The following is a 12,942-nucleotide window of genomic DNA, read 5'->3' as shown; positions in this document are numbered from 1 at the left end:
ACTGGAACACCTTCTCTCCAGCTTTTTAAAAATAAAGTAAATCAAGAGTCACCCTCTGCAGCAATAAACTTGACATGTTTATTAATTAAACTATCACTTAAATAAAAAAAAGTGCATAGAAAATAAACATGTTTAAAAACTCCTTTTTGTTTTTTACAACTATATACACTTTTTTATTTTTACATTCAGTCTTTCGCAGAGCTTTCAGCATTGTTTTTTTTACTATTAAAGTAATTCCTTCGTCCCTGTGACAGGGAGTTAACACTGATGTACTTTAGACATTTCCTTTTTTCTTTTTTTTCCTTTTTTTTTTTAAACCAGAAGCTTGGAAGAACACAAGAAAAAAAGAAATAAAAAGATCTGTTATACATGATAAGTTGTCGAGAAACGTATTATTTCTAGAACATAACCTTGCCATTGTAGAGCTTTTTTTTTTTTTGAACAATTATTCACCTACCTGTATTTACTAAAGAGACTGTTAAGTTTAATAAAAGAAACACCACAAGTATAGTTCTTGGTTGATAGACAAAGCTACAGTACCTTGTTAAAAAGATACCAGGAAAGCACAGAACACATTTTCCCTATATGCAGGTGGGTACCCCAACATTCATAACCAAAATAAAATAAAATAAAATAAAAAAATAAAAAAAAAAACCAAAAACAAGTTGTACAAGTACTGACTGGTAACGTTGAAGGTCAGAAAAATCCTCAAGCAGGGAACCTGTGGGCTAAGTATTTCATTGCTGCAGCAAGCTCCTGAACGTTTATGCTGTCACTCTTCAGGCTGAGATGTTCTACACTAGTGCCAAGCAAGCCCCCTTTGGTTTACATTTGTTAACCCAGAAGTACACAGCTTGATTATTTTTCCTGCCTTTGTTAACTACTGTAACACAATCCTTATCTATAGTGTTAAGAGAATTAAAAGCCATGGACCGATACTGAACTAGGCTTCATTACACGGTGCATTACTATATTAGTTCCTATATATATCATATTTATAGTTATAAAAAAAAATGGCAAGTGTGTTGAGTATGGACCAGTAGTATGGGTTTGAATGGCATGATTCTGCACAAAGACCATCTTGCTGAAGAACCTGGTATTGCTTGGAAATGAAAGAAAATGAAAGAAAAAGATTATACCCAGCCCTTTGCAATGACCCGCTTTTCCTTTAAAAAAATTGGTTTGTACAAATAAGAATAAACGCCGTAAGGTTTGACTTTTAGTATTTTCAGATATCATGATCTATGTCAGTCCTTATAAAATATACATTCATATACGAGGAAGCTGCATTGTGCTCACGATTAGCCTGGGCAGGACAGGATTAAAGGGCACATAGGCCTGTTTCTTACAGATGAATCATTGAAAACTTAAATACTAGCTGCCAAGGCTTCTCCCCACCTTCCTTTTATTTGTTTAAAATTGTAAGTGACTGGAAACATCTGTGCTGGAAATAGACTGGTGAGAACAATGGAAGTGGAGAGCCATGGGGACCCCGGCCCGGCCTGTAGGTCAGCACAATTCAGCTTCTCTGGTTTACAGACAGTTTCACTGGCCACAGTGGCTGCTAGGTAAGGCAGCCACAACAGGTATAGCAGCAAAGCATTCAGTGAGCTGGATCTTCTACCACATTCTAGCCTGATCCATTTGCGCTCTCAGTCCTCACGGTAAAGGAAATTTCTAGTGCCCGGTTCTTAGAGGGACTCAAGGTGGTATCTCTCGTCTGTTTTCTCCTTCACTTGTTTTTTCCCCCCTCTTCTTGTGTTTTTTTCCCAAGGGGGTTTGTGGGAGCAGTGTTTCCTGATCAGAGCATGCTCTTAGTGTGGATTTCTGGTGAGGACTCAGTTTTGTTTATCAAATAGCTGATAGCTACACAGATTTTTGGCAAGAGACAAGAATGGGATTGTTGTCAGCTGCAGAGGCTGATTCTCTGCCAGATTAAGGGATATCAGCAGGAGGGAGAAGGGGAAAAATGATTGAACTAGACCATTCTGAAGTTAAAATTCACTGGTGTGTCCAGCACTGGACCTGTCCCCTGCCACTGCCATGAAGAGCTGTCTCTAGGGATGCTGAGCTGAGATTTCCCCAGACATGCTTTCTGGCCTCTCAGTGTGTGTGCATTCCCAAACTGTCAGTGCATCAAATCATTTCAGTAACACGTGCAGCTTTGACTTTGATTTTTCCTTTACAAAAAGTCTTACAAAATAATAAATCACACAGTGCAATAAAAAAAGGAAACAGTAATTCCTGACCCTTCTGAGTGCTGCATTTCATTCTCAGGTCAGAGGAAAAGGTCTCTGGGATTGAATGGCACAAAAACATAGTGCTAGGCGGTGAGCGCTAAGGAGTTATTAGTCAATGCTGTCCAATTTCCATAGGTGGCTGCTGATGCTGTTTCACAGCAGCCTTTCAATTTGCTAATTCAGCAATTTGTAGATGGCCTGTCCACAGGGACAGATGAGAGGAGTGGGTGTACATTCTAATTTTACTATTCAAAGGAAAAATTCATATGTTTCCAAGTGAGAGGCACTCGGGGCTGAGAAGTGCATTGGTGGGTACAAATCCTACACCTGTTCCTAACAATGATGGTGAACAAAGGCAGGGCTGGGGTTCTATTGCTTTGCTCAATTTCCACAGGAGCAAGTTTCTCTGGTTGAAGAGTTGAGAATTTTCCAAGATTGAAAACCCACTCTGGCTCTTGATCCAGTGAAGATGCTTTAGAAGCACAGTAGTGAGTGACAGGAAGCTGGCTGTCCCTGCTACCAATCACAGTCCTGGGCAACAGTTCAAGTGATCTCTCCAGAGATGAAGGGACCACTCACTAGTAAGTATCCTGGCAGAATCAGTGAATTACTGCGGAGGACACATCTGCTCTGCAAGATTTAAGTGGAAAGAGCAAGGTGGAAAAATTTGTATTTCCTGCCATATTCCTAATTCTGAGCTCTGAACAAACTAATGAAAAAGTAAAGATAGCAATTATTACCCTCTCTCCTTCACCTTTCTATAAATGGAACAGTGGCATATGTCAAGGCAGAATCACGCCTCTTTCTGCCTAGCAGTAAGAAAACTGTACCAAAAACCGTTAACACAGACGTTCAAATAAAGTTCCATTGAGTCAAACTCCTCCTGAGTTGGGTGATTGTTCCCCATGCCCTCTCCCTTGACAAATCAACATCATTAAGGTCCAGCCAAAGCTTCCAGGAAATAATTACTTAAGTCAACAAGGCAGAACAAGATTAAAAGTAAAATAAAAAATAAAAGTATCCCTCTCTCTGGAGGAAGGATCAGACTATGTCCAGCCAGATATTTCCTATAACCATCCTATGAAAATAAGCACAGATTATCTTAAATTAGGATACCACCACTGTTTAAAAATAGCCTTGTCATAAGTGCTTTTCCCTATGAAGTGCTTCTCATAGAAAAATATACAAAATATATTTACATTTATAAAACCTTAAATACTACACTGTAAACAGAACAGAGTAAAATCCAATCACTTAATTTAACAGGGTTGGGGCTTTTATTTTGTTTGGATCCAAAAGGTGGGGGGAATTATCTCGTTTGAAGCAGGACTAGTGTCATTCTGTTTTGCTTTTTAAATGGATTTACTATTTCACTCAGGTGGGTTTAACTGTGACAGTTGCAAACAGGTTTCCTAAACACATTTTTAAATGCTACAAGGAGTATGTTCAGACTGTTAGTGTTTGGCCTTGCATGTCTACTGAGCCTTCACACTCCTCTTTTGGTACCTATTCCTATGTCTTACAAGGAAGATTGACGTAACCGTAACCTAGAAATGGATCTAGAGAGAGGGATGTGCTTAGAGAACTCACTCATTTGCCTGATTCATTTATCCTACTGCATTATTTAAACCACCTGAGCAGAGCTTCTCCAGCTGAAATCTCAGCAAATCGCCCTTGCTAGTTTCTGTTTGTGAATACTGGCTGGCTAATAGAACTGCTCTCCATTTCTGACAGTTGAAGGTCCTGCTACTCCGCTCATGGATTTCCATTGCTTGGACAGGCTCAGAGGCAGGGAGGCACATCTCTATGTGGCTGGAAAACCCTTCAGCTCCCAAGACCAAAGAAGAGTGACCATTTCTGATGGCAGAAACATGGGAGAAGAGTTGTTTCTACTCTACAAACGACTTAATTACTGAAACAAGGCCTTTGCTACCAAGGATTTCCACTTTGGGCTGTAAATCCTGAAGAGTGAATCACTGTAATCAGTTCGCATAAACCCAACACAGCCCCTTCCTTTACTAAAGATAGCCAGGAATTCTCTTATACAAAAACAGGAATTTCAGAGGAAAATGCTACTGAAACCCTTTTCGGTTCATTTACAGGGTGCTGTAGGTTACCCTAGCCTTATTTACTCTTCCCAGGGTCCAGTAAAGGACAGACCAACCAAGAGAAATGCACTGGGCCACCTACGGCTGCTCTAAGAAGTTTGATAAGACCCAGCCTGCTCACAAATAGTGTTTTGGAAATGCATGGTGGAAGGAACCAGACACTCAGAATGTCCTTCACTGAGCTGGCTGATGGGATACGGTCTCTCTCCTGAAGAAAAGCTCAGTCAAGTACTGGGCTTTTTTAAATTATGACACCGCAAGCGAAGGAAAGTGAAAACCCCACATTGCCGTTCCTGGCAAAGCTGGTCACGGAGTCCTGACAGACCAGAAACAACAAAGACGGACAAAATCTGAGGCATCGACCCATATACGGGTTTTGGTCTGTTTTGCCTCATCCATCCACCCTTCCCCTCTCCCGCTCACTATCCCACAATGACAGACAAATACTGGAGAGGGGGGAAAAAAGGGGGTGGGGGGGCAGTGGGAAAAGTATAACAATCATATTGAGGATCTTCTCTGATCGTCCGTGTCTTTCACAAGGATAAGTGTGCGCATGTGAGACATGAAGATGTGGACTCCGACGGAGAAGCGCAGCCATCACTTACGTCCCTGAGCCCCAGTCAATCTTCATTTCTGTCTCTGTCATCCCCTCTTCCTTCCCAATGGCGGGAAGGAAATGCATTGTAACTTTGGTTTGCCCCAGGCCATTCAGGGCTCACTCACAGCTCATAAAAGTTTTAGTTTAAGAATTTCCTGCACTTCTTGGCGCCACAGTTACAAGGCAGTTTGTTGCTGGCGTCTTCAATGGGGAATTTGTAGTCATAAGTGAGCTCCTCCCCACGGTAGATTTTGCGCATGGCGAAGATGACGATGTGTTTCTGGCCATCAATGTTGATTACACGGGAGTAACAGTTGGGCTCACATGAGTGGTTGATGAAGCGGGCTGCATTTCCATGCATAGTGGCATCTACCACTTCAGAGTCATCAATGCGGAACATGTAGCAGCCAATCCCCTGGACATGGAGGAAAGAAAACCATTTAGAGTTTAGGGAAGGCAAGAGTTCCTCTCCCCTGCCTGGAGTTTCAGGAGATTGTTTATTACCATAACTAACAAGAGAAATCAAAATGTAGTCAGCGTGGAACCATGATCTCTTTAGAATCCTGCAGCCATTCTTCAGTTATAAGGTACTTGCTTGAGCCACTTTATCCTCAGACCCTTTGAATCCGAAGTGCTGATGCCGGGTTCAATTATTTCCTAAGCCCTTGGAGGAAGCAAAGGAAGTGCTGCTAGAGCTCTAGTCAATGCTGGAAAAACTGGGAAGTCTAGAACCCCAAACTACAGAGTTCAGGTGCAATTTTCATGCCTATTGAAGTTTGCACTATACATTTACTTGACTCCCTTTAACCCACCCTTGCAACCCCCCAGACCAAGTCTGGCCAGGATCAGGGCCCATTCTCTACAAACTGCTGCTGGAGGTCATAATGCTGCATTGCAACTGGATTTTAAAACTAGTGACTTCACCACAAACATGTTTTGGCTCTGTCCGAAAACACTTGGGACGCCACAAATGTGAAACTTCTCCTCTTTTTCATCATAATTTTCAGTTCAACATTATTCTGCAAATGTCTACGTTAATACAAACAGAAGAGAGTCTTCAAGAAGAAATTGCTGATATGTCTAGGAGAAGATGCCAACAATAGGCATTTAATTCAGACCTTCTCCAAAGCAAACACACATCAGAATGTAAAATCTGTTTTAAAATCTACAATTTACGTTGTCAGATGAATTCTCTAGTGGTTTGAGCACAGGAATGGCAGCCAGAAACTCTTCTGTTCTCATCTTGGCTCTGACACCAGTCCCCTCTCTGAACTGAGGCAAACAGCTTAGCTCCTCTGCCTTCGTTTCCCCAGCTATACTCCTTACCCCACAGAAAGCTGTGAGGATCAGCTGTCTGTACAGTACACTGAAGATTAGGAGTACTATGTAAGTGCTAATATTTTATAGGACTCCACACATTAGGGCATATATTTTTTCCATAGTTACACAGGGTTTCAGTTCATAACCCCTGTGAAAGACAAATTATCAGTTTGCTCTTGGGAATGGTCCCTTCAGCTCGCCAACTAGAGAAAAGTGCTGTGAATGGGTTTAATTGTGCCTTTTACAAATGCTGATGAAAGCCACAGAACTCACCTTGCTGTCATAGTACTTCTCTCGTTTGTCAGTGAGGATGGAGCGAATGACATTGCCTGAATATTCAATCACCATCTCACCTGCATCTATGTTCCTTCTGCAGAATAGGCCCCGGCCATGGATGGGAGACCTAGTAAAAGGAAACAAGGTAAGAGAATGTATCAACCAATGCAACTGGACCACATTGTATCAACTGAAGATCAGAAAACCTTAGCACACAGGCTAACTCTTCATCAAAGGGACGAAGGGTTTGACTCTCCTCACTGTGTTTTTATCATACGCAAGTAACCTACACATTTTTAGCTTCCCTTCCCACCCCAAAAACAAATGGCTGAGCTATCACCAAGGTGAGCTGGCAGGAATAAGTGGTTTGTACTGAGGATCAGCTTTTTAAAGATTTGACCTGAAAACAAGGAAAGGGAAGAGATGAAAGGAGAGAGAGAGAACTCTTTCCTTTCAACATTCCAGTCGGACTTTAGAAAGGGTTTTCAATTTTTAATCTCCTTCTGCCCTAGACAGAGTTAAAGCACCACAGTAAAACCATACCTGTAGACACCAACTGCCTCCTTGGAGGTCTTCTTCAAGTGTCGGAATCGCATGGGCATTGGCAGATCCATACTAGTTGCCCTCCTAGAACAAAGAGACACTGCTAAGTGATCACCTTTATTCGAGAGCCCATGCCACGCATTACTCGGTATAGTTTCACAAATATTAACATTTAGTCACTGTGACACTGCAGCCCAATGCCCACTGAGAAAGCAACCAAGATTAATACAGTGTATTTTTCTATAAATCTTATATTATAAAGCTGTTCTTAATTCAACCTCAGATCTCAGACAAACTCCTTACTGCTAACCAGCTCTCCTCTTGTGCACATTCAATATAAGTAAACTTTTTTGCCTTATTCTCCCAGAATTCTGATCAGAACATCCTGCAGTAGCATGAAAACAGATTAGAGAGGGGCTGGCCACATTCAGTAGCCAGCTCCCCTGCTAATACAGGATTGTCCTCTACAATCTATTTTCTACTGTTTTGTACATTTAAAGTTGCAATACCACACCTCCAGGTGCAATAGACAAGACCAAAATATTTGGCTTTTCTTCTTAGTACCCTCCCCTTTTCCTTGTTGGAGACAAAAATCCAGTTGCATACCGAGCAGACTTCAGCTGCACTTCCTCCTCTTCCTCATCATTGGGGTTGTATTCTGGTGGCTGTCGATGTTTAGAAGCCAGGAAATTGAACATATCAAATGCTGACTTCCTGGAGGGCAAAGAACATGTGTATTACTGGCAAAGTTAGTTTTCAACAATATCTTGGCTGCTGCAAGGGCTATGTGCGTCTGCTACTCTATCACTTCTCTGGCCTAACTTTCATTTCCTTCTCAGTGATTCATACTCACTTCAGGTGCTGATCAAAGCTCTGTAAGGCAGCAACATCAAACAAACATAATCTTTTGGACTGTGAATGGAAGTGGTAAAATGAGCGGTCTTATTAAATTTCCATTTCCTACTGCTTGGCAAAGCTAAGAGCAACAGAAGTACTAGAGCTGCATGCAGGCTCAGGAATATACAGGCCATCAGTTTACATCTGGAAGATACCATTAAACCTATAATCTTGTTTTTAGTTTAAAGCTTAAATTTTGTAGAACTTTACAGTTTATGCCCCCTCACTTGCCAGGGAAAGTCTCTTACTCTGGCTAGTAGACTGGTCAAGTCCCGCCCATCAGAAAGCTCACACTTACCTGAGGTGGACTTCAGCCCGAGCAGAGCCATGTGGATTCAGCGGGGGATCATTGGTCTCCTCTGGTTTGTGGAACCTAAATTTGTAATTGTGGCAATGCTTCGCTCCATAAAGCTGCTCAATCAGGAACACAACAGCATCATGGAGAATCCCCAGCATCCTCAAACCATTCACACCTAGAACAAGGACAAAAGGAAAGGGTAAGAACCCATGAGTCAGTGAAGACCAGCAGCCTGGAAAATAAACCGGCCCATTAGAAACCAGTGGAAGCTCCTGCCAGATCCCATCTAGGACAGTGGCGTTTAGATAGTGATTAAGTTGAGCAGAATGCGAACTCCTATAGCAGGTGTATAAACTATGCCTAACTAATAAATCCCCCACACTGGAGCTTATAGGGTAACTCTGGGCATTCCACTTGTATGCTATGCAGTTACATTAGTGCTTCATAGACTCTAAGGTCAGACGGGCCTATTCTGATAATCTAGTCTGACCTCCTGCACACGCAGGCCACAGACCCTCACTCACCCACTCCTATAATAGATCCCTAACTTCTGGCTGAGTTACTGAAGCCCTCAAATCATGGTTTAAAGACTTCAAGTTACAGAAAATCCAACACTTACACTAGTTTAAACCTCCAAGTGACCAGTGCTCCATGCTGCAGAGGAAGGTGAAAACCCCAAAGGATCTCTGCCAATCTGACGCGGGGGAAATTCCTTCCTGATCCTAAATATGTGGATCATATAGACCCTGAGCATGTGGGCAAGATCCACCCGCCAGTCACCTGGAAAGAATTCTCTGGAGTAACTCACAGCCTCCCCCCCTCTAGCGTCCCATCACTGGCCGTGGGAGGTATTTGATGCTAGCATCGTAGCTAGATCGGCTACATGCCATTGTAGGCAGTCTGACCTGAAGCGAGGAGATTTCTGTTCATACCATGTTGTTAAACAACTTCATGGCAGAACTCCAGGACACATCTAAACTAGTGCTATTTGTGCCACTAACAAAGAATAAAAAGGTCAAATAGGCTCAGGTGGCCAGCCACCATACACTAAGAGAAGTAGCATAATTTTCTTATTTGAAAAAGTAGCAAGATTGCCTAAGCTTTGTACAATAAAAGCCCAACATTTCACAGCAAATGCAGCTTGCTCAGTGATCAAACACAAACCCTGACACAAAGTAACGCATCAGGTAATAAGAGAGAAAATCACTGGCTGGATCATTCTCATATAAAAGTTATTGTTGCTGCAATATTGGAGCTTTTGATTTATGCAAACCTTGAGGAGTTCTGCCCTGCTTAAATCAAAATATTTACTGCCGAAAATGTTTCTCCTTTAAAGAAGTGAGCTGTCTATAAGCAATTGACCTTTTTCTTCTGAAGATTCTACTCGTTTGACAATTTCCTCATCACATTGGTTTATCTGCTCTTAAAATACACTTGCTGGCAAAAAGGAAACTACCTCAGTGCATGGTATTACCTGCAAATGATAGCTGCTTCAGACGGGCATTGGAACGAGCTTCTTGAACTTTATCAGTCAGTGATTTCCAGGCATCTGGGATTAGGAAATGGAAGACAAAACAATAAAACAAGCTTTGCATCTGTCGGACATCAGGAGTAACTGGAACAGCTGCTCAGTACGTTTCTTGATTGTCTTCTCATTCAGCGAGGTCTGCAGTAATGCAACCAAGTCCAGAGGGGGTGTGTGTATGCGTATGCACACAGCACCTATCAGTATCTAGCAAAACACTTATGTGGCAGAGTGCGACTAAGCCATGTGGCAAATATAAAGAGAAGTGCCCTAAACTCATCACTTCTCCTGTAGTTATACAGTTTTCACCCCCTCCAAAAAAACTTATTGGTGCACAGGCAAATAAGTTGCTTTAGCAATTACATTTGAAATTAAATTTAGATGACCTAATGCTTGGTCTGTGTTAATTATCTGTTTTGTCCCAGCACTCCTTTATATACCAACAACACTGTTGGGCAGTGGATTCAAAGCAAAGTCGGCCAGTGCAGACATTTAACACAAACCTGGCACTCTGGCATAGGATTTTGTTCCAAAGCTTTATGTCTAAGAGATGACAAGTCTATTCTGAAGAAGCCTGATAGAGAGAGCACAATTTCTCAAAAAGCATCTTTTGTTTTTAACCTCTGGGAACAAAGCTCAGAGAAAGCTGCAAACAGAAATCATTGTCCTCACCTTCAATACTTTCTGCACAGATCTGAAACCCATCATCACTTGAGATCTCGAACACTAGTCCTTTCTTTGGCTTCTTCTCACCAAGGCTTTCTTTCCTCTGCTGTTCTTGCTGCAGCCAACACATGAGTGGGGAGCTGAAAGTGCCTTCCTCCTCAGGAGCTTTGGATCCTGGAAGACAGACAGACTGACCAATATGAAGATACACCTGGGCAGAATGAAGCTATATTGTACCTCCCACTACCAAACAAACAGATACCTAATGGTGAAAAGTATTTGTCCCTGATTTGAACAATGTATGATTATTTCTAAGAAGCCATCAAAACTTAAGTATTATTCTTAGTAGGAGGTGTCTCCCTTAGTAGGAGGTGTCTCCCTTATCAGTGTGCCTGGGTTACTCCCTAGTTTTGAGATCCTTTTCACGCAAATCAACTCCTGGTTGCTTCAGAGGTTAATACAACCTGTAGAATCTGTGAGGCAATCTAACTCGGCATGGAGAACAGCGCACACTCTAGTAATCAGCTGTACAGTTTCAGCAGAATCCATGTCCACATGCAGGCATGTGGACTCAGCCAGAACAATTCTGCTAATGATATTAAGTGACTTGTTCAAGTTCCACAATAATGGACTACCTACTGAACCGCCTGCCATCCCCAGTGGCAATGGGAATTATAAAATGGGAAAACAAAGACAGGTCTCTCCGAGAACCATACTCTAGGGGAGCTACTACAGGAATATCAATTTCTGGTGACGATGAACAGAAAGAAAACTGCAGTTAATGGGACAACAGCTTTACCACCACAATTTTAATTCTGTTCTCTGTATATGGGCATTCTAAAGTCTGGAGCTCTCACTTCCTAATCAAGAACTGAGGTCCTCAGCATGGATTTTACATCCATTTAGAAAGTGAAAGCCAGATTACACCGCAACATGAGAACATAAAAATCAAAGTTGCAAGTTTCTGCAACTATAACCACACATGCAATTCATATTACTGTGACTGGAACATAACTCCATCCAAAACTAGCAGAAAACAATACAGTGGCTACTGAGAGTTCTTTAAAGCAGTCAAACATGAAAGTGACTACATAGTTCAACACCAAAGACTGCCCAGAAACTGAATTTTTGGAAGACGTGACATACCTGTATTTTCTTGCTCATTTGCTGTGTTCTGCACTGACTGTGGCTCTGTAAGAACTGCCATTTGCCTTGGGGAAAAGGGAAAAAAATGAAATATTATGCTTGGCAATAAACCACCCCACAGAAGGCAACTCCTGTTTTTTTTCTATGGCTGAGCCATCTAACCAGTTGGGGTTGTTTGTATTTCACAGAGACAATGTCAACTTGAATATTTTTACATTGATTAAATATAAAAAATTCTAGTTTCTAATAGGGCACAGTTTAAATAATACTCTTATTCCAAATATGTTTATACGAGTTTTTCAGTTCTCCAGTAGCTGTTTATAATGATCCTTTCAGAAAGGGAGAAACTGACTGTGCAAGAGAACAGTGAACCTGCATGCCTGTGACCAAAAGCACCTCCGTATTCACATCCTGCACATTACTGTAATCATCTCTGTACAAAATATGCCTTGAAAGCTATATTGGAAAACTAATAACTCAATGGTCAATAATGTCATGGTGAAATGTATGTAATCCATAAATCACAAACCACACAGCCCTAACTAGACAAAAGTTGATTGCACCCCAGAACTTCACAATGCCTTATACTGACAGACTTAAGGAGCTCAGAGGCAAGGTTAAGAAGTGACCTGATTACAGTCTATAAGTATCCACGAGGAATAAATACTCAATAATGGGATCTTCCATCTAGGAGAGAAAGGTCTAACACAAGCCAACGTCTGGAAGCTGAAGGTAGACAAATTCAGACTGGAAATAAGGCGTATATTTTTAACAGTGAGAGTAATTAACAATTGGAACAATTTAGCAGGGGTCATGGTAGATTCTCCATCATTGAGAATTTTTAAATCAAGATTGGACTTCTTTAAAAAAAATAAAATAAAATAAAATAAAATCTGCTGTAGGACTTATTTTGGGGTCGTTCTATGGCCTGTATTAGATAGGAGGTCACACAGTGGTTTCTTCGGGTCTTGAAATCTACAGGCTTGTTTACATTACAAGCAGTGCTGCTAAAAGGCTCGCAGTGTAGCCGCTGTGTGTCAGCTCTCCTGCCGACAAAAAGCGTCCACCCCCAATGAGCGGCATTTGCGTTGTCGGCAGGACAGCGCACCTACCGACTGCGTGCTGTTCACACTGGCACTTGTCACAGCAAAATTTCTGTCTTTTGGTGGGGGGGGCAGGGAGAGGAGGAGATGTTAACACCTCTGAAAGACAAAACTTTTGTCGTTCAATTTCCAGTGTAAATATAGCCTATGAATCCATGCACAAAGAATACAAGCTGGAAAAGGAAAAAAAACCAACTAGTTTTTAGATTATTTCAGTATAGA

General features: G+C 41.7%; 1 protein-coding gene across 1 annotated transcript in view; it reads right to left on the bottom strand.

Annotated features, from left to right (window-relative positions):
- Positions 1 to 64: 64 nt before the first annotated feature.
- Positions 65 to 12,942, bottom strand: part of KMT2A (lysine methyltransferase 2A) — a 77,921-nt gene continuing 65,043 nt past the window's right edge. The window contains 8 exon segments of the mRNA XM_030538284.1: positions 65 to 5,361; positions 6,540 to 6,669; positions 7,086 to 7,169; positions 7,692 to 7,799; positions 8,281 to 8,455; positions 9,755 to 9,829; positions 10,478 to 10,645; positions 11,618 to 11,682. Of these exon segments, the coding sequence (XP_030394144.1) occupies positions 5,086 to 5,361; positions 6,540 to 6,669; positions 7,086 to 7,169; positions 7,692 to 7,799; positions 8,281 to 8,455; positions 9,755 to 9,829; positions 10,478 to 10,645; positions 11,618 to 11,682 (1,081 nt within the window). The 3' untranslated portion in view covers positions 65 to 5,085.

This window comes from Gopherus evgoodei, chromosome 19 (genome assembly GCF_007399415.2).
Source record: "Gopherus evgoodei ecotype Sinaloan lineage chromosome 19, rGopEvg1_v1.p, whole genome shotgun sequence".
Lineage (NCBI taxonomy): Eukaryota > Metazoa > Chordata > Testudines > Testudinidae > Gopherus > Gopherus evgoodei.
The sequence above is the reverse complement of the archived record's forward strand: the minus strand, read 5'-3'. Positions and strand labels throughout refer to the sequence as shown.